Source organism: Tiliqua scincoides, chromosome 1, assembly GCF_035046505.1.
Source record: "Tiliqua scincoides isolate rTilSci1 chromosome 1, rTilSci1.hap2, whole genome shotgun sequence".
Lineage (NCBI taxonomy): Eukaryota > Metazoa > Chordata > Lepidosauria > Squamata > Scincidae > Tiliqua > Tiliqua scincoides.
Genome location: NC_089821.1, coordinates 132782528 through 132804601, shown reverse-complemented (window position 1 = coordinate 132804601; position 22074 = coordinate 132782528). Strand labels below are relative to the sequence as shown.

The following is a 22074-nucleotide window of genomic DNA, read 5'->3' as shown; positions in this document are numbered from 1 at the left end:
GTACCTGCTTTTTCAAAAAATATCTCTCCCCAAGAGGTGGATGATTACTGCAAAATATCTCACAAGAAAAAAAGCCCCTGTCTTTCAGATGAAGATGAAAGTAGCTTTCCACACAGAACCTGGCTCAGGATCAGTTCTTTGACTGGAAAGTTGTGCATTAAGAGATGCGTCATGGTGTTCAATAACAACAATATCATGTGTAAAAATTAACAAAGGAGCTATTAGAAACCCAAAGGGTTACAAACCTCACTGTTTTATGTTAATGGAGCACCTCAAAGGGAAGAGCAGCCCCTCAGAAGCCAGGAAGCAACAGAAAAAGCTTTAATTATAGTCGCATTACTTCCTATCCATCATGTGTTATAGCAAGAAACATATCAGCCAAAGCTATCAATACACATCCATTGACTCTTGGAATCAGGGATGGAAATGCATCATTAAGAGTTGCCTGAAGTTGTTTAGGGCTTTGAACTGTGTATTAGCAAAAGGAGATAATATCTGTTCCACAAAGCATAAGAATGATGATTTTCCTACCAAGTCTAATGGATTTGGCAAGGCTGAAAAAGACTGCCCTGTACCTGTTGGATTGGCCTTCTCCTAAGCTGTGGGCAAGAGTGAAAGTTGAACACATTCAGTTTGGTCCTACATCTGAAAAGACTCACCGCATGATCCAGTGCATATTAATCAGAAATAAGTCTTATTAAGGTCCCTTACACACTAAGGTCCTTCAGCACCTTTGTTTTTCTATACTTGGCTGGAAGTGGAATGAAAACTGCGGTCCTACAAAACACCCAATGTACCACTATATTATCCTGCAATGCCCTCTGCCATGTTTAATGTGCATTCACCTGTCTAGTTCTGTTTAGCAAAGGCCCATTTCAATGTTAAACAAACATTTCCTGTTTGCAGATCCTGCTCATTTTATTGCTTCCTGTTGATCAAGGAAGAGAGATTACTGATAAAGAGCCCCTAATTGTCCCTGTTTTCTGTGCTATTTTGCTAAAAATAAAAGTAAATAAGAACAAAAAGAGCAAATCAGTCATAAAAGCTTCCCCCCCCCCAAGAGAAAAGAAACCGACTAGTGCAGGGGTGCCCAAACCCCAGCCCTGGGACCACTTGTGGCCCTCAAGGCCTCTTAATGCGGCCCTCAGGGAACCCCCAGTCTCCAATGAGCCTCTGGCCCTTCAGAGATTTGTTGGAGCCCACAATGGCCTGACGCAACTGTTCTCAGCGTGAGAGCAACTGTTTGACATCTTGCATGAGCTGTGGGATGAGGGCTCCCTCCACTGCTTGCTGTTTTACATCTGTGATGCAGCAGTGGCAGTGAAGGAAAGGCCAGACTTGCTTTGTACTTTTAGTACAAAGTACAAAGTACAAAGTACTTTTATACAAGTACAAAGTACAAAGTACTTTTATACAAGGCCTTTTATAGGCCTTGATCTATTGCAAGTCCTTCATTCATTCATATAAGTTCATCTTTAATATATTCATTTATTTAAATTTATTCAAATTTTAAATGTAAATTACTTCTTTTTTTCCCCAGCCCCCAACACAGTGTCAGAGAGATGATGTGGCCCTCCTGCCAAAAACTTTGGACACCCCTTGGACTAGTGCAATAAGGCTGCAATCCTAACCACACTTTCTTGAGAGTAAGCCTCATTGAACAAAATAGGACTTACTTCTGAGTAGACCTGGTTAAGATTGTGCCCTAAGAGAGGCTATTCATTACTAATCCCCAAGCTATGATCAACAGGAAGCAGTAAAATGGGCAAAACTATAAACAGGGAACTTTTCATTTTAAGGCATAGAATTCTTTAGTATTCTCAGAGCAGTTTGTCCACATTGGAGGGGTAATTCTACTTTGTTGTTTAAAAAAAAATGCCAGAAATAAGGTCAGAACAAAAACCATGAACACAGAAACTTCAGATTGCAATGATTTCACAACTATATTGTCTGAATTCTTGTAAAAGTGAGTGAACAGAAAGTGGAATTACACTGAAAAGACCTAGTGTGAAAACACCCTGAACTTCATGGTATGTATGCTTACATCCTCACTTATTTTCTTACTATGTGGTGACCTACTTATGGAGAGTTTGGGAACCACGGTTTAGAGCAGCCATTCTTAACAGGAACCATTTGTCTCCCTTGGGAGCCCTGGCACACATGAAGGGGATCACAGACTTGGTGTTAAATAATATATGATTTTATGTCTATCTGTTCACATTGTATCCTTGTTTGACTTGAGAAGAGCTCCTAAAGGGGCCATAACCAAAAAAGGCTGAGGATTGCTGGTTTAGCGAGTTCTCATAAGTTTAGAAAGGATTTAGTAAATGGCTGAAGAGATCTGGTTAACAGACAGCTTAAAGTCATAGTTATTTTCTCTGTATCAAGCCTAGCAGTTTGCTTTGATACATGCTATTAATATCTGTTACATGCTTATATTAATCTCTATTATAATATATAATAATAATTAATAATATATTAAGAACACATTAAAATACCCAATTCTTGTTCCCTTGCTGGATTTATAAAGTATGAAGCAGTTTGTATTTGAGAGACTGCTTTCTTCCATATAATTCGGCCCATCTTCTCCAGTCATCAGAGAGGGCTCTTTTACGGGTGTCACCACCTAAGACGGTGGGTGGGGTAGCGGCATGGACTATGGCCCTTTCCATATTGGTTCCAACTCTATGCAATTCCCTCCCTTTTAGTCTACGAACTGCTCCCTCCTTAGAGGCTTTCCAGTGGGGCTTAAAGACATTTCTTTTAAGTCTCAACTTCTGAGGTTTTGGTTTTTTAATATGCATATTTAAAGTTTTTAGGTATTCATTTTATAGGCTTGTGTTCTTTTTAGTGTTTGCTGGTTCGTTTGCTCTTGGAGTTTTAGGTTATATAACTTTTTAAGGAATTGTTTATTTATATTTCTTATATTGTATTTTATGGTTTTATTGACTTGTAAGCTGCCCTGATTGCCCACTTGGGAGATAAAGTGGGATATAAATTTGTAAATAAATATCTTTAGTTCTGTTAGCTAAGGGTTCGCAACACAGGGTTGGGAGATTCATGATTCTGCTGTTTGTTAAAAGTTTAACAGCAGCAGTGGGGCCCCTTTGGGGCTCAGGTGCTGGCAGGGATGGGCAGGCACCATACCATTTCCATAGCAAAATTCACCTTGGTCCAATATTTGTCCTGCAGTGGCAAACATACAGAGGCTTGCATAGAACATTTATGTTTTGTTTTTTTGTGGCAAATAGCATTGTGGAACAATTTTTAATCAGGAAATCTATGCAGGGAAAAGTTTAAACATCCCACCCCCAGTCTCATGTTCCTAACTGGATTCCCACCTGCTCTATTGTTGTGGCTACTATTACTAGAAATCCAATCATGTATCATATCTTGCTTTATCTCAAGTGTTATTTATTATTCACATAACCATATTATCTACAGATTCACACAACCATATGATCCACATGGAAATGATCATCTTACAGTATCATCACATGCAACCTATCACATGGACAATTTCAGCAGTGATGGGCTTAGCATCACCCGAGAGAGGCATGATTAGGTCACCTGAATCTAACACTACCCAAGTCTCCCATTATGGCAACCAGTTGAGTTGTGCAAGTTAAGCCACGTGGTTTTATTACAAAGCATGTAAGGTCAGGTATTACAGTCAGGAATAGACAGTCTGTTAGAGGGGAAAGAAGGCAGCATGCGAGGAAAAGAGTACCTTTTTAGCATCAGTAGGCAAGTCATCTCTGGATGTGCTCATTTCAGGTTTGAACTCTTCATTCTTCTTTGCCTCTGCTTCGTCTTCAGAAGAAATTGCTTTGTCACTGATGTTACTTGCCAGTTCTTCTAATTTTCTCTTCAATGCCTTCTCTTCTATGCCAGGATCAGTGTGGGGCTCAGGAGCCAAGGGCTAGCAGAAGAAAATAAGCAGTACTCAGTCATCAAATCCTCCTAGTGGCATTCATCCAACTGCCCTGAATTTTTCCAAGAGTGTACTCGCATGTCTCTTAATGCAGGACCAAGTAGCCCTGAGCCTTATTCAGTGCTATGAACTCATGGAGGGCCTAGTCCTAGCACCAATGCAGCCACAGTGCAACCCCAAGATAAGAGAACAAATGTTCCCTTAGATTGGAAGGCCTCTATGACTATTCCCCCATCACAGGATGCAGCATGTTCTCCACTGGCATGACTGCTTCAGCCCTGGAAAGTTGGATAGAAATAGGCCTTTATTTACTTTGGTTCTTACATCTGAATTCAGTGAGAAATATGATGAAATTCAAGTCTAGTTTGTTTCTAGGCCTAATTCAAGGTGCTTATATTTATCTTTAAATCCCTTCATGGTTTGGGTCCAGGTTATCTGAGGGCTGCCTTTTCCCAAACATTCCAGCATGATCTCTAAGGTCATTTGAGGGGCCCTCCCTTCAAGTGCCACCTTTATCCCATGCTAGAATGGTGACGGCACAGGGGTAAGCCTTATCTGTAGTGGGGCCACAACTATGGAATTCCCTGTCTGGGGAACTAAAAACTACTCCCTTCTGAGGGCTCAAAATGTTTCTGTTTAGTCTTGTGTGTGTGTGAGTGTAAGAGAGAGAGAGAGAGAGAGAGAGAGAGAGAGAGAGAGAGAGTGTTGTGGCCTCTGTCTGCCCCCCCCCCCCCGTGCCTCTGTATGCTTTTTGTTTTTATTTAGTGTCCTATCATTATTATATATATTGTGGTGTTTGTGTTTATTTGCTTCTGTTTAAAGTTAACATTGTAAGCTGCTTTGGGCATCTGTTCTAGCAGAGGAAAGGCAGGGTATGAATCTTTTAAATCTTTTAAATAAATAATAAAAGCACTGAATATTGGGGAGCCATTCCAATGAACAAATTGGAAAAAAAAGACAAAAGTGATGCTCTAGTTGGGGCTGGCCCAAGACCTCAGAGTGCTGGAGGCAACATGTCAAATGTGGCACCCCTTACCTAGAGATGCTCCCTCCCTCTACTGGGACTGGGAAGGAAGAAAGGGATGGAGCAGAAGACAACGTGAAAAAGATAAGAGAGTCCACCACTCTCTTCTCCTTCACACTTCCTCTTCTTCTCCTTCCCCATCTTCTTTCTCCTTCATGGATGAGCTGGCCTTGGTCGAGTGATGAATTCATCTTTGAACTGCTTGAAATAATCAGCACCTGTTTAGTTAGGAAAATATGAGTCAGTGGTTTAATTACAGTTTTTGTGCTTGCACTTGGGAACGGCTTTCATGGATTGTAGGTGTATGTTTCATGGGGAGGGAGATACCAACACTAACAAGTAATTGGAACATGTGACCTGCAGGACAACTATAAATACTTCTCAAAGTAAAGACCTTTTGATATGAATTGTGAGTGTATGGCAGGTGGCCTGCAAAGTTTATGGACAGTATGCATTGATTCCATCATACATGCTCCTGCATGGGAGAGAGCTACAACTGATTGTGTATACATGACATGAATTAGACACATATAGCTGATTCGAACATGATGTTATATATATGCATATGTCATTAAAAAATCACTATATTTTGTGTATGATCTATTCCTTTTTCTGTAAGTTTTGCCTGTTCTCTCTGTGTCATTCTGTATTTCTTAATGGAGGGTATTTTAGCCCCCTTGCCTCTGGCTACCAGGGTATTTCAAAGATCCTTTGTTTGCTTCATTTGCATCTCACTTCCTGCTGAAATCTAGGAAGTTAGGTCTGGGTGGCTTTGGGGAGCCACTATATTGGCTCATGTTTCCACCAGTCCCCCTCCCAAGGAGAGAAATCATAAAGCTTAAATAGTAGATGGCATCATTACAGTTGAATGATAAAACTCCTAGGCAGAATGGAAGCCAATGTTTCTTGTTTCAACAGCCTGAGAATGTCACATAAAGGAGAGGCTGCTCACAGAAGTGAGCATAAAGGTGAGCTGTGTAATCAGATAAGGAACAGTTACTAATCAGAATCATTAGCTTTTACGTTGTTTTGGGGTTTGTCTTCTTTTTAGCTGTCTCTTTTTCTCCTTTCCTATAAAGTATATTGAACTTTGCAGGCAGCAGCCCTGGGTTACAACACATACATGAGATTCTTCAGTGCTTCAGCTCCATCTGCTGGTCATTTGCATGATTGCAGCATAAAAACCCCTTTTCCGTCAAATTCAATTCTGCTTACTTTTTTTCTTGTTCATTTGATTTTATGTATCTCCTTTTTCCTTTTTTAAACTTTTAATAAATGTTTTACATTTTCTCTGAATCTGTCTAGTCTCTGGTTCTGAGAAATTCAGTGGATTCTCTCATCTCCTTGCTCTGCAGGCATTACTGTAGAGTGATTTTGATAGGAACCTCCAATTGCAGTCTAGGTCACCTAGGAATGGGGTCTCTAGTTCTTGCTTTGTGTCCTAGTCTAACCCCCTAATTCAGCACAGGCAACTGTTACACCACTCTCTAATAATTGGCCTCTGCTCAAAAACTTCCAACAAGATAGCCCACAACTGCACAAAGTATGCTGTTCCAGTACCAGACAACTCTTATAGTTATGAGATTTTTCCTCATGTCTCGCCTAAACCTACTTCCTTATAGTTCTAGTGTTGTCTTCAAGAGCCACTTCTTCTGATTGACAGCCTTCAGTGTAAAATGGGCTCTCTTCCACTTTCTAATCCACACATGTATCCACATAACATATGAGAGACTCAAAGGTAGTTTTAGTGACCTGCATGAAAATGCTCAAAATTTTCACAGACGTCTTTCACATTTCACTTCCTTTTACCCATCACATGGCTTTGAAAAGTTGCCCATGTGGCATACAAGAGATCAAGTTAACAGAATATGCAATTACAACAGTAAGAATAATATACTAAAAGGGACAAAGCAGCATATAATAATAAAAATATCAGGGCAGTGAAAAAACCCACAAAAGCCCTTGAAGTAAAAGGTCAGTTTCTTTATGCTAGCTGAAATAAATGAGAAGGGCGTTCTATAAGGTGGGCACCCTGACTGAAAAGGCTCTGGCCCATTTACCAGTTGAGCTAATTTCGGACAATATTGACCCTCAAAGCAGGGCCTGCCTGATGGCCTTAGTAGTGAATGGAAAGGTTCATTTCCTGAGATGGGTCCAAATCATTCAGAGCAAGGGTGGAATCATGCATCTGCCTGATGGGGCACTGAGGATCCCACCAGAGGATCAATTTGGCCAGGCTGATCCAAGAACGCTTAAGTAGTGGTAGTAACTGCCTCAATAAGCCATCAAGACTCAGGCAAGGGGTAACATGGGGGGGGGGTTCAGTGCAGGACTTTGCTCAAGTACTCGCAATGATTTACAGCAGTGGTTCTCAAATTTTTAGAGGTCTTAGAGATTGCTGCCTGATTTATAATGCCAAAGGGTGTGACTATAATGGTGATTGGGCAGCAATGCTCCCTCCCCCCAAGTAGCAGCTTGTTTAACCCTTGATGCACATAGCCTAGTCTGCCAGTCAGTTTTGAAAACCCCCAAAAATTGGGTCACAACCCACCAATAGACCCCGAACCCACAGTTTGAGAAACACCAATTTAGTGTTAAATTGTAAAAATAGCACTTTAAATTGACTCAGAAATGAACTAGGAGATAAGGCACTTCTCTTGTACAGATGCTCCCTATGGCTTACTCCTGTAAACAAGCAGGCTGCCACATTCTGAAATAATTGCAGTTTCTGATCAGTCTTTAAAGACAGTCCTAATGCAGAGAGTTTTAGAATAGTCTGCTCTGTAGAATAGTCATCAATGTAGAATAGTCATCAATCAAAGGTGATCCCTTTGCTAGGAATAGATGCAGGAAAAGTTAATGCAAGGCACCCGTGGCCACAAATGCTATCTCGTGCTCCAGGTTCAGGAACACCCAGAAGTGGTGTACCTAATCTTTCCATGAGTGGGCAACCCTGTCTAGAAATGAGACGTCACTAATTGTCAGATCAATTAGAGCATTAACACTTCAGCCTTTTCTAGCTGAAGCTTCTGTTTGTTCTCATCCAGGCCACCACTGATTCCAGACAGTGTTAATCTCTAGTGAGAGTTGCAAACTGGAAAGATGGCTCCAAAAGCCTGGAACCAGTAGTTAAATATCATTTCCCACAGGAATTTCATTTCCATTTACTTCCAAGATTTTATCAATTCATGGAAAATACTGCCATATGACTCACTGTGAAAGACCACATTTTTTATGATAGAGCGAGGGCTTATTCTTATATTTATAATCTGCTAAATGCCAGCTCCCACAAATGCATGATTTATATGGAATCTCTACAGGCAGAGATTTCCTGTCATATGAATACAGTGCTCCTCAGTAGAAACAAATTTATCAAGTCAGTGAGCTTTCCCTTTGTAAGGCAGAAAGAACATTTATTTCCGTGTGGAAACATGATGGAAAGAGCCCCACGTCATCTATCCATTATAGAAAAAAGTTAGTTGAGCATGTAGCTGTCAGGACATTTGTACATGGCTCATTTCATACATCAGCCCTTTAGCAGCACCTCCCAAACTTCTCCCACTGCCCCCAAAGATGCATTTCTACTATAGAGGCTTTCTGGCTAATAATAGGGAGAGATTAACTCTCTGCTTATATGTGTTAAGCAGATGGATCCCCCCTCCCAATGATGTGGAAGTGGCTTCTGCCAGGAACTTTTGGTGGGCTATGTTAACAAATAAAATAGGTCTAAGTGATTATGGGTGAGGAAAAGGGTTATACTTGAGGTATCCTCATTCTAGAGAGATTTCCAGTAGACAAATTGTAGCAGCTGAATCATATTTTCTATCTCTTCTGTAAAACCAACACCACAAAGAATCACATCATCCCTACTTTTCTTTGGCAAAGCAGACAAAATAAAAATGGTAAAACTGAATCCTTAACACTTACATGGCTGTGCAGTTAGAAGTGTCTAGGGCTAGAAAGCAGAACTCTTTTTCAGTATATCCCAAAAATTTTCAATAGCCTGCACTTCCTAAAGCACTGAACTTTCTGGGGCCCCATTATATTGTGGGATTCAATGCCTGAACGCAGAGCCCCATAGGTGCACCAAAGCTTCAAGGGCCTCTTCTCTTCTGCACCCTGCCAAGAATCAATCTCAAGCCATTTTGGAAGTAACTTTGAGTGAACAGTAACTACTGGCTGAAATGGATGACAGAAATGGGGCTAGGGGACACCTATGAGTGGGGATTCCAGTCCCTGCTTTGTGTCCAATGTCCTTGCTTCCATTCTTTTCAATGTCAGACCGGAAATCATGATTCTCATAAGGAGCTATTGATCCACCTTCGATAATAAAAATGTACCTCCCCTTCTTGAAAGCAAACATATGCCAGTCTTTTCTGATGGCCATAATATTGAAGACACTTAGAGGTGTATCTAGCAGGCGCTGAGAAGCAGCCAGGAGTCTCCTCGGGGGAAGGGGACATCCGTCCTCCCCAGGCTTGTTCTGCCCTCCCCCTGTCACCAGAGGCCACACTGCCACCCACCCATTTGTGACTCGTTCTCATTCTGCTGTCACTGGGCCAAGAGAATCTTGCATGGGCCCAGTGCTCCCTACTCACTGCATGTTTACACCACCCAGCACTAGGGTTCAGTGCTGGCACTAGTCCAGTTTAGGATTGGGCCCTTAATCCCTTATGAAGGGAGTGGGATGACAAAACCTGGGGAAAAAATCTCAATTCCTGATTTTACCTCTTCTGAGTGAACCAGGATCTTTTCCTCGAGACGGTTCAGCATGCGCTCGATAGCCAACATACGTTTGTTGAGTTCAAGTATCTAAGAGAGAGGGGAAAAGATAGCACAGAATAGAGCCCACCACCATAGTTTGCCACAGGAGTTATAGAAGAGATACTGAACAGCACCCTCCACCTTTGCCATCACAGCAGGAGAAGTCCCCAACAGATCCCCAGTTCCATTTACTGCAAGAAAAGTGGGAGAACTGCAAACTTTAATCATCCAAAGATTTCATAACATTCTGGAATAACCTGTACATTTGTTTGTTTTGCTTCAATAAAGAACTTAGATTCTTTTGATCTGGCTTTTATACTTGCAGACGGATCACCCTGTAAGCCAATAAATAAAGTAAAAAAAAACTGAGGTACAGTTGGATTTAAACTCCAGTTTATGAAACTCTAATGAAGAGTTTGGGACCTCATATTTATAGGGGAGAGGAGAGGTGGTGACGTAACTACAATGAAAACCAGCTTTTTTTTTTTTTACAGCAGTTTGGAGGTACAGGGAGGCCTACAGGGAGGCCTACAGAGGCCCTTCAGGGAGCCATAGCGACCCCCAGGTAAGTTTGAAAAAACACTTTTCATTCCTGGAAGTGGTATAATCATAGTGATTGCATCGCCACTGTTGCTGTTGCCCCTCCCCATAAGGGACAGAGACAGAGGTTCCCTGGCCGGGGTATCGCAATGCTTCAGTTTGGGAACCTCTGCCCTACAGAGTGCAATACAACTTATTTCAGAATATACACAGACAGGATTGCACTGTTAGTACATTATTTTTTCTACTGCACAAATAAGGAGCATCTCTGAGAAGAGCTGCAGAGATAAAATTAGTTGTTTAAAGTTATTCACATTGTAAATGTGATACTTAATTGACTGATCTCGTGACAGCCAGATTGTTTCCAGAGAAGATTATCAGGTTCTTAACAGGAGAGCTAGAAACTTACTTTCAAAGGAAAAAAAAAAAGTCAGCTCATCATGGGAAATGTGAGTGCATGCCTTCTGTATAGTTCACAGCTATTCTGTTTTACTTCATTGCTGGAAGGTAGCGGTGTGTGTATGTTTTAAATAAAATCACATTATTCCAGAGACAGCGCTCTAAGAGAGGTAATACTAGCAACACTGGAAGACTATACACAAAAGTTTCCCTTGCCATAAAAGGTATATTTTATGCAACATTGTTCTCTCCGGTGTCATCACCAAAGCTATAAACACAGGCTGTACACCCACATTCGAAGATACCGCAACTTGCATTTATATGGACTTTCATACAAAAGGCAGAGTTTAAGGGGAGAATGAGGTGATGGAACAGTCCCAGACTCATTTCGTTACAACTCTCATGGGTAGAAGGTGGACAATAACATTTTTCATTTGTCAAGTAAGTAGGCTGAATGTATAGACAGTTCAAGTTGATCTACCAAAACTTTTCGAAGTGTCAGTTTAACATACAACTTGATTGTACATCTCATTTTTACTGCCTTCTGTGAAGGCAGCTTCCAGTAGAATCCTGTTAACTGTATAAACCTGTCAACCACAAACACACACACAAAAGCATGAATTTGGTTAAAAACATAAGAACAGCCCCACTGGACCAGGCTATAGGCCCATCTAGTCCAGCTTCCTGTATCTCACAGCGGCCCACCAAATGCCCCAGGGAGCACACCAGATAACAAGAGATAATTCTGGTTCCCTCCCTTGCATCTGGCATTCTGACATAGCCCATTTCCAAAATCAGGAGGTTGCACATACACATCATGGCTTGTAACCTGTAATGGATTTTTCCTCCAGAAACTTGTCCAATCCCCTTTTAAAGGCATCCAGGCCACTTTATCCTTTCCATGCATAATTTAGGTTATTTGCTAAGGATGAAAAATGTACTGACAGTAAATTCACACACTCTTTAACTGTATAAATATTAATAACTATATATCTTTCGACAGATTGAATCACTTGGACTTGGTCTGCATGAGCAGCAGAGTGTGGTGGGAAGGAGTTACATAAATTGTTACATAAATTATACATGAGTATAATTTAAAAATTATACTTCTAAGTTGTAGTCTGAAATGGAACAGTCCATTCTAGCACCCAAGGTTTCTATCATCTCAGGGACAAATCCAATCCAACTTTCCACCCCTGGTGTAGCCATGCCAATGGGGTGTGTGCTGCATCCTGTGGTGGGAGGGTAGTTAATGGAGGCCTCCACAAGATAAGGGAACATTTGTTCCCTCACCTAGAGGCTGCATTGCAGCTGCACCTGTGCTGGAAAGTTGGATAGGATTGGGCCCTCATTCCATTACATGTGGTGACTGGACCTCAATCATTCATTGAAGAAGATACTGACTGAACATAGAACCAAAATTGTCAAGATACTGCCCAACAGGTTAGAGCAATTATAAGCAGAGGTTACAAGCTTTGCATATTTGATTTACAAAAATGAGGATGATATGAGAAATAACATTTGCAGAGAAATACAGTAGAAGCAGATAAGTTGTCTTAGGCCAGAATTTCTCAAACTTTTTACCATTGCAACCAACTTGGGGCACAATCCTAACCCACTTTCCAGCACTGACATAAGGGCAATGCAGCTCCAAGGAAAGGGAACAAACATTCCCTTACTTTGAGAAGCCTCCGGAGTGCCACCCAACTTGAGGATGCCACCCCACTGCAGGATGCTGGACGTGCCCCACTGGCATTGCTTTGGGTTGATTTGATTTGGGCCTTAATCGGCTGCAGCTTCTGGGTTGGGCCCCAGAATGCAAGGCCACAAGGCATTCTGGGGTACAACATGGCACAGAATGCCTTGTATCTTCCAGGCAGTGCCGACCCCATGACTCAACAAAAACTGGGTTGCAACCCAGTTTGAGAACTGCTGTCAAGCAGCCTAATCCTGAGCTGCATGGCATGCAGGGCTGCAGCAGTGCCGAAAATGGTTGCTGCTGCATCCAGCGCACCCCAGACAGCCACCACCGCCTCCGCAGATAAGGCGAGTAGCCCCGCAACGGGGCTAATCAATTCTATGTCGATCCAAAGATCGACGTAAAATGAAGAGCCTCCGCGTTAGGCGGGTGCCTCAACACAGAGGCTGATTGTGAGGAGCTCCTGAAGGATCTCTCCAAACTGGCAGAATGGGCAGCAAAATGGCAGATGTGTTTCAATGTAAGTAAGCGTGAAGTCATGCACATTGGGGCAAAAAATCAAAACTTCACCTATAGGCTGAGGGTTCTGAGCTGTCTGTGACCAACCAGGAAAGAGATCTTGGGGTGGTGGTGGACAGCTCGCTGAAAGTGTCAACCCCAATGTGCGGCGGCAGTGAAGAAGGTCAATTCTATGCTTGGGAAAAGCACAGAATTGCTAATTGCTTTTGTTAGAAAAGGCTAACAAAATCATTAGAACAAAACGGCTAATATTATAATACCGTTGTACAAATTGATGGTAAGGCCACACCTGGAGCATTGCGTCCAGTTCTGGTCGCCACAACTCAAAAAGGATATAGTGAAAATGGAAAAGGTGCAAAAGAGAGTGACTAAGATGATTACTGGGCTGGGGCACCTTCCTTATGAGGAAAGGCTACGGCGTTTGGGCCTCTTCGTTCTAGAAAGGAGACGCCTGAGGGGGGACATGATTGAGACATACAAAATTATGCATGGGAAGGATAAAGTGGATAGAGAGATGCTCTTTACACTCTCACATAACACTAGAACACTTTAGACATCCACTAAAATTGAGTGTTGGGAAGGTTAGGACAGACAAAAGAAAATATTTCTTGACTCGGCATGTGGTTGGTCTGTGGAACTCCTTGCCGCAGGATGTGGTGACAGCATCTGGCCTGGATGCCCTTAAAAGGGGATTGGACAAGTTTCTGGAGGAAAAATCCATTACAGGTTACAAGCCATGATGTGTATGTGCAACCTCCTGATTTTAGAAATGGGCTATGTCAGAATGCCAATTTATTTATTTATTTTATTTAATCGATTTATATTCTGCTTTTCTCCCCGAAGGGCACCCAAGTCAGGTTAAATCAGGTTAACAATCAGGTTAAAAATACAAAACAGCAGATAAAGATTAAAAATACAAAAAACAATTAAAACAAGATAAAATACATGGATAAAATACATAGCACACAGTAAAAGACAAATTTATAACAACAGCCCTTATGGTGCTTCGAAGGCTTTCCTGAATAAAAAAGTCTTCAGGCCCTGCCGGAACACTAATAATGAGGAAGCAGCTCTCAATTCTAAGGGGAGGGAATTCCATAGTGTAGGTGCCACCACCAAAAAGGCCCTGTTTCTGGCCGCCATTCCCTTCACCACTCTCAGTGGCGGCACAACCAACAGGGCCCCTTCTGATGACCTTAGAGAACGGACCGGATTATATGGAAGAAGGCGGTCTCTCAAATAAGCTGGTCCCAAGCCGTTTAGGGCTTTAAAGGTCATAACCAGCACCTTGAATTCAGCCTGGAAATGAATGGGCAGCCAGTGCAGCCGCCGGAGTAGCAGCATGAAAGAGTCAAACCGCCGACCCCCAGCAACTAGAGCCGCCGCATTCTGCACTAGCTGTAGCTTCCGGACTGTCTTCAGGGGCAGCCCCACATAGATCGCGTTACAATAATCTAATCTTGATGTCACTATGGCATGGACCACCGTGGCCAGATCTGCCTGAGACAGGTACGGCCGCAGCTGGTGCACCAGCCGAAGCTGGGCAAAGACACCCCTGGCCACAGCTGAAACCTGGACATCCAGGAGGAGCTGCGAGTCCAGGAGAACCCCCAAGCTGCGAACCTGCTCTTTCAGGGGCAGTGCAACCCCATTCAGAGCAGGGCGATAGTCCAGCACCCGCATTGTGGATTTCTGCACCAGGAGGACCTCTGTCTTATCCAGATTTAATCTCAGCTTGTTCGCCCTCATCCAGATCCCAACTGCCTCCAGGCAACACTCCAGGACAGAGAGAGCCATCCTGGAGTCAGGTGGAAAAGAGAGATAGAGCTGAGCCAATGCAAGGGAGGGCACCAGAATGAGGTCTCTTGTTATCTGGTGTGCTCCCTGGGGCATTTGGTGGGCTGCTGTGAGATACAGGAAGCTGGACTAGATGGGCCTATGGCCTGATCCAGTGGGGCTGTTCTTATGTTCTTAGGTGGAGCAAAGCCTCCTCTAACCCTGTTTCCTCCCCCAGCACGCCTCCTCCCTATCCTCTCTCCGCCCTCCCTCCGCCTTCCCCTGCCCAGGAAACCTCTCCCCGCCACCTCCCACACCCCCACCTACTTCTCCGCTACCTAGCGGTCCACTACTGGTGCTAGCCCAGCTAGCATCAGCACTCCACTGGCACTAGGGCCTGCAAATGTGCCATAAGGCACATTTGTGACAGTGCGCGCACTCTTTAGGATTGGGCCCTTAGATCATTAGTCCACCTAGCTCAATGTGAACTATTTTGACTGGCACCACCTTCCCAAGGTTCCCAAGCCTTGTTTTTTGAGCTTTGCTACTCACGCCATGTAACTGGAGGTGTCAAAGAATGAACTTGGGAACATGGTGAAAAAGCAATGCAGAGGTTATTCAGGAAGGATGACAACAGTTGGTACAGTAAATAGCTATAAACTGAACATTAGTAAATTTAGGTTAGATTTCAGAGTATTTCTAACTACAGAGATGTTACCTTAGGGTCCTGTTTCCCAAACTGTGGGTTGCAACCTGATTGTTTGTGGGTTGTGAAACTAACAAGCTGATATTAACAAGGAAAATGTATTGAGCCCTATGAAAAGTGAAACTGAGCTGCACTGTGCATTTACATATGAGTAAGCAAACATGCCCCAGTTCATTTTGAAGGACAGGCTAAAAGGAATGCAACATCACCAGAATAGTCTCAATTCTCAAAACATAGGCCTCAAAAAACACTCGAGAAGAAAATCCCCAGCTGACAAATGTACGGAGCCCTATGGAAAGCAAAACTGAGTTACATGTGTGTGTATACTGGCAAGTAGGCAAACATGCCTTGGCTCCTATTGAAGGCCAGGTGAAGGGGAACACCAGGCCACCAGAATGGTCGTGATCTGATGAATGAGGAATTCAACAAACGGTCCAGAAGGTGCCCCCTCCACCACAGTGAAAAAGATAAAACCAGAAGCTTGAGCTGGTAAAGTGAAACTTTCCTTTTTAGTCTCATAAAGTTAGGTGGGTCTTGATAGTGTGTCATTTTAAAAAGTGGTCCCAGTGCTAAATAGGAACCACTTTTTACAAGTGCCGCCGCCTAGGGAGGTACGTGGGACGGCGGCAAGAAATAGGGCCTTCTTAGTAGTGGCACCAACGCTATGGTATTCCCTTCCCCTTGACTTAAGAACGGCTTCCTCTCTTGTAACTTTCCAGTGAGGCCTGAAGACCCTTCTGTTTAGACAAGGCTTCTGAGTTCCTGGCCTTTTTAACATCTTTTTTAACATCTCTTAACATTTTTTAACGTCTGCTCACAGGCCTGATCCTTTTCTAATTTGCTGCCCTATGCTCTTACCTGATTAGTTTTTATCTGACTACCGTTTTTATGATATGTTTTTATCTGCTTTTAAATTATGTTTTTAACTTGTTTTAACCTTGTTATGTAAGCCGCCTTGAGTCCCTTCGGGGAGAAAGGCGGGGTAAAAATAAATAATAATAATAATAATAATAATAATAATAATAATAATAATAATAATAATAATAATAATAATGTGCTAGAGCAGTGGTTCTCACACATTTAGCACCAGGACCCACTTTTTAGAATGAGAATCTGTCAGGACCCACCGGAAGTGATGTCATGACCGGAAGTGACATCATCAAGCAGGAAAAATTTTAACTATCCTAGGCTGCAATCCTACCTGCACTTACCCAGGAGTAAGTCCCATTTACTATCATTGTGCAAAGAATATACATAGTAGCTTGTTTAAAGTACAGGTCTGTAACATTTCCCCAAATGCAGTCACATACCATGGTAGCATCAAGTCTAATATATTAAAAATAAAATATTGAAATGAATAGGGACCCACCAGAAATTGGCTCATGACCCACCTAGTGGGTCTCGATCCACAGTTTGAGAAACACTGTGCTAGAGAATACCCCACAACTGTGCAGCTTGGTCACTTGTAATCTGCAGTATGAGAACACTAACCACCAGAACTCTGAAGCTAAGGCATTTTAAAAGACTCTTCTTCATGGGTAAGTGAGCTTTTATGCTGCACTATTTTTTGCGCAATCTTTCTTGAGGTTTCAGCTCTCTTTGTTACTTACAAAATGCTAACAAGAATGCTAAGATATCCTCAAATGTCTTATCTGAATATGAACCTCATGGGTAGAAAATAGCATTAGATTCTTCTAGTTTCATAGATTTGAGAATACAAAAGGAAGTCAAATCCTCTTAATAATCCAGCCATTTTCAACCACTGTGCCGTGGCACACTGGAGTGCCGTTAAAGGTCTTAGGTGTGCCGTGGGAGTTTGGGGGGAGGGTCATTTATTAGTAGGGCCATTGGGGGATGTGAGCCCCCCACCAGCAGCATGGTGTGCCTTGTCAATTGCCCAAAAACTGATGGTGTGCTTTGGCCATTTTAGTACCTTGTCAGTGTGCCATGAGATGAAAAAGGTTCAAAATCACTGCAGTAATCCCTGCAGAAACAGTCCTTTGCCAGTTGTTCACGTAACTACAGCCAACTTTAGTCTCTTCTAACACACAGACGGCTGGAATTTCTCATTCTTATATCTCTGTGATCTGGTTGTGGAACTCCTTCCCCAGAGAGGCTTGCCTGGCAAGTGCACTCAATTTTGAGACAATCAGTGAGGGCATTCCTCTTCCAAAAGACATTATGTCCACTGGAGATCAGTGGAAGAGAAGAAATATCCCGTATTGCCATTTTGGCATTGATGAGTTGTGATATGACAAGGGTTTCAAATGTTGTTTTAAGTTCAATTGGATTGGATTTTGTTATGGTTTCTAAACTGCTCCAAACTGCTGAGAGCTTTGAAAGGAAGCAGTCTAGAAATAGAAGAAATCAATAAGTCAGTATTATGAGGGAGTTTGCTAGTTAACATTTAATGTTTTTGACAAAATACATTGGCTAAACTATAACCAAACTAAGGTCCCCTATCTCTTGCTGTTAAGTTTGAAGCATGTCAATAGTTTGCCAGACTACAAAAAACAGAAAAAAAGTTAAAAAAAAAAAAATTACAACTCCCATGAGAAAAGCTAAAAAAACAAAAAACAAAAGGATTTCAAATTGTCTAGAGTGAAATACTTTGAAACTCTGGGCATGCATAAATCTCAGAAATTCTCATTCTTCCTTAGAACAAGTTGCAAATGGGAATTTCCTGTAGAATTGAAATTCAGTTCTAGACTCGATAGTAATTGAAAGCATGTGAAGAGCAGCTCTTGTGCTCTGCTTCCACTTCAATCAGGAATGTCCTGTGTAGGTCACAACGATTATATGGGATATTTTGGAGTGCAGAATATTGCCCCCAGTGCTTTAGCTAGACTATGAACATTGTGGGAATAATACAGTTACACAAACTTAAACTCCTATAAAACTGCAAAGACTGAGCCATTTGTGCAGCAAGAGTAATTGGATTATTCTTTTACCGAAGCCCAATTCATTAAACCTTAGTATCTGTGTGTCTATAGCTAAAATGGGATTGGTCCTTTCATCATAAATCCCAATTATGGAGGTCTAATGAGTACAGGATGAAAGCTAGCTTCAAGCATTCAGGACTTTCTTCCATGACTTTTTATAACATATCTATTTATCTATCTATCTATGTAAATGTAAACCCCCCCCCTTAGGTTGTGGTATTTGGGGAGCTGTCTAGGAATGCATTAGTATAATTTATAATAATTATAATGTAAAAGAAACAGTAAAGGGAACCCCTACCCCCCAAAGAAAGCCAGATGCAGAGGTGAACAGGGAAAGTTAACAAGGCAGGAAATTACCACTCCCACCACCACCTGATGGGCTTTTAAAGCTGAACATTGACCCTCACAGAGAACCACCAACTGCCTTTTCAAGGAGGAAAAGGCAGCAGGCCAGAAATACTGATACTTCCAACTGCTACGCTTTCCACATGGAACTGTATGCAACAAAATACATACCATCTTGAGGGGCTCCCTTAGGAGGTGGAATGGCAGGATGCAAAGACCCATATACATAAAAAATGAATCAGGTGCTCAGATATTCCAAAAGCCATGAAATATTTATTTATTCATTTACGTTTTTACACCACCCTTCCTCCAAGGAACTCAGGGTTCCGTCCCTCTTTTTGTTCCCACAACAACCCTGTCAGGCAGGTGAGGCTGAGACATAGTGACTGGTCCAAGGTTACCCGCAAAGGTTTGTGGGTGAGCAGGGATTTGAACCTGGGTCTTCCAGGTCTAAATCCAATTTCAGAACCATTACACCATCCTGGCTCTCATGGTCTTAGGCTACAATCCTATCCACACTTTCCTGGGACTATAATGGGACTTACTTCTTTCCCCACACTTTCCCCATTGACTATAATGGGACTTACTTCTGAGTAGACATGCATAAGCTTGGGCACAGTTAGGAAAAAACCAACAGCGGATCACTGAAAGGGGGATGGAAGAGGAAATTTACTTGCTTGAGCTTGAGTTTATAACAGCCTGGAGATGGGCATTAGGATTGGGGTGAGGCAACATTTTGTTGGAGATCCATCTTGTAGACACTTTTCTTATAAAATGCTTTTATAAACTTCTCAAATGCTTTTTGCTATAATGAATTTTTCATTAGAAGTCTTCATGTTTTGCTGTCATTTTTTAATACCAAAACATTAAGGTGGTTTTTAAAAAAATAAAACGTTAAAAATGCTCACAACAAAAATAGCACAAAGCATTCATGATTTAGTTTTAATTTGCAGAGTGACATTCCCTTAGTTTCTAGCATTAGAAAGTCATTTTTAACTGCTGTCAGTTAAAAGAGCATTGAAAGAGCAACTGGGATTAGAAGAACAACTCTGTGCATATTTGAGAGGTGGGACATGCTGGGGCGGTGTTGACTTTATTTTGTTTTAAATGACAGATCACTGTTTCATATACTAAGTGCGTAATCCAAAAAAGGTTATGGTCTGGCTCAAGTCCCTTGCACTGGCCCACCAGTGTCATGAAAGTGCCATAAAGCGCTTTTGCATCACTGGGAGAGGAGGGAGGCTGGCGCAAGCCCTGCTTGGTTGGATTAAAAGGTAAGCCTGTACCAGCTGAGTTATGCAGTATGGGGGTCTGGGGGGCATTGGGAGGACAGGAGGGGTTTTGGGGCAGGGGCAGGGCGGGCAGCAGGCAGGCCCATGGGTGGGTGGTGGGTAAGAGGGGGATGGGACCTATTCCTGGGCAGTTTGGATCTATACCACCTCTTTAGGTAGTGTAGATCCAAGTAGCCCCATTCGGTCAGCTGTGGCATTATCAAGGGTAAGGGGAAGCAATTCCCCTTTCCCCAGGCGGAGCCACAACTGGCCCCAACCCTGCCTTGCATATGGGGCAGGCCCAATGGCCTGCCTGCCCCAGAATTGGGCTGCCCGTTGCTTTTCAAAGTCCTTCCAATTTCCAAAGGAGTTTGACATATCTGAGGACAGGGGAGTTGTTAATCAAAGGGCTTGGGCTTTGGATTTATGCTTATGTGGCAGAACATGTGTTCTACATGCAGAGCAGTCCTCTACCATCTCTACTTAAGGAATTTGGGGTATTAAGGATTAAAAAAAAATCCATGTCTGAGACCCTGGAAAACTACCACCATCTGTCGGTATAAAGTATACAGATTTAGACAGCTCAATGTTATTTATTGTTGGCAACCTTCAGTCCCGAAAGACTATGGTATCGCGCTCTGAAAGGTGGTTCTGGAACAGCATCTAGTGTGGCTGAAAAGGCCGATTCGGGAGTGACAATCCCTTCCACACTGGGAGCAAGTGCAGTCTGTCCCTGGCCTGTCTCCCTGGCTATGGGCCTTCCTTCTTTGCCTCTTAGCCTCAGACTGTTGGCCAAGTGTCTCTTCAAACTGGGAAAGGCCATGTTGCACAGCCTGCCTCCAAGCGGGCCGCTCAGAGCCCAGGGTTTCCCACTTGTTGAGGTCCACTCCTAAGGCCTTCAGATCCCTCTTGCAGATGTCCTTGTATCGCAGCTGTGGTCTACCTGTAGGGCACTTTCCTTGCACGAGTTCTCCATAGAGGAGATCCTTTGGGATCCGGCCATCATCCATTCTCACGACATGACCGAGCCAACGCAGGCGTCTCTGTTTCAGTAGTGCATACATGCTAAGGATTCCAGCACGTTCCAGGACTGTGTTGTTTGAAACTTTGTCCTGCCAGGTGATGCCGAGAATACGTCGGAGGCAGCGCATGTGGAAAGCATTCAGTTTCCTCTCCTGTTGTGAGTGAAGAGTCCATGACTCGCTGCAGTACAGAAGTGTACTCAGGACGCAAGCTCTGTAGACCTGGATCTTGGTATGTTCCGTCAGCTTCTTGTTGGACCAGACTCTCTTTGTGAGTCTGGAAAACGTGGTAGCTGCTTCACCGATGCGTTTGTTTAGCTCGGTATCGAGAGAAAGAGTGTCGGAGATCGTTGAGCCAAGGTACACAAAGTCATGGACAACCTCCAGTTCATGTGCAGAGATTGTAATGCAGGGAGGTGAGTCCACATCCTGAACCATGACCTGTGTTTTCTTCAGGCTGATTGTCAGTCCAAAATCTTGGCAGGCCTTGCTAAAACGATCCATGAGCTGCTGGAGATCTTTGGCAGAGTGGGTAGTGATAGCTGCATCGTCGGCAAAGAGGAAGTCACGCAGACATTTCAGCTGGACTTTGGACTTTGCTCTCAGTCTGGAGAGGTTGAAGAGCTTTCCATCTGATCTGGTCCGGAGATAGATGCCTTCTGTTGTAGTTCCAAAGGCCTGCTTCAGCAGGACAGCGAAGAAGATCCCAAACAAGGTTGGTGCAAGAACACAGCCCTGCTTCACGCCGCTTCGGATGTCAAAGGGATCTGATGTGGAGCCATCAAAGACAACAGTGCCCTTCATGTCCTTGCGGAAGGATCTGATGATGCTGAGGAGCCTGGGTGGACATCCAATCTTGGGGAGAATCTTGAAGAGGCCATCCCTGCTGACCAGGTCGAAAGCTTTCGTGAGATCTATGAAGGCTATAAAGAGTGGCTGTCGTTGTTCCCTGCATTTCTCCTGCAGTTGTCTAAGGGAGAATACCATATCAGTGGTGGACCTGTTGGCTCGGAATCCGCACTGTGATTCTGGATAAACGCTCTCTGCAAGTACCTGGAGCCTCTTTAGTGCAACTCGGGCAAACAACTTTCCTACAATGCTAAGGAGAGAGATGCCACGGTAGTTGTTGCAGT

The 22074-nt window shown here is 43.1% G+C and overlaps 1 protein-coding gene across 1 annotated transcript in view; it reads right to left on the bottom strand.

Moving 5' to 3' along the window:
- MLPH (melanophilin) overlaps positions 1-22074 on the bottom strand; it is a 75163-nt gene that overhangs the window by 18897 nt on the left and 34192 nt on the right. The window contains exons 9-10 of the mRNA XM_066637313.1: positions 9687-9770; positions 3731-3922 (exon numbers count right to left, since the gene is read on the bottom strand). Coding sequence (XP_066493410.1) covers positions 3731-3922; positions 9687-9770 — 276 coding nt within the window. The remainder of the gene's footprint in view (positions 1-3730; positions 3923-9686; positions 9771-22074) is intronic.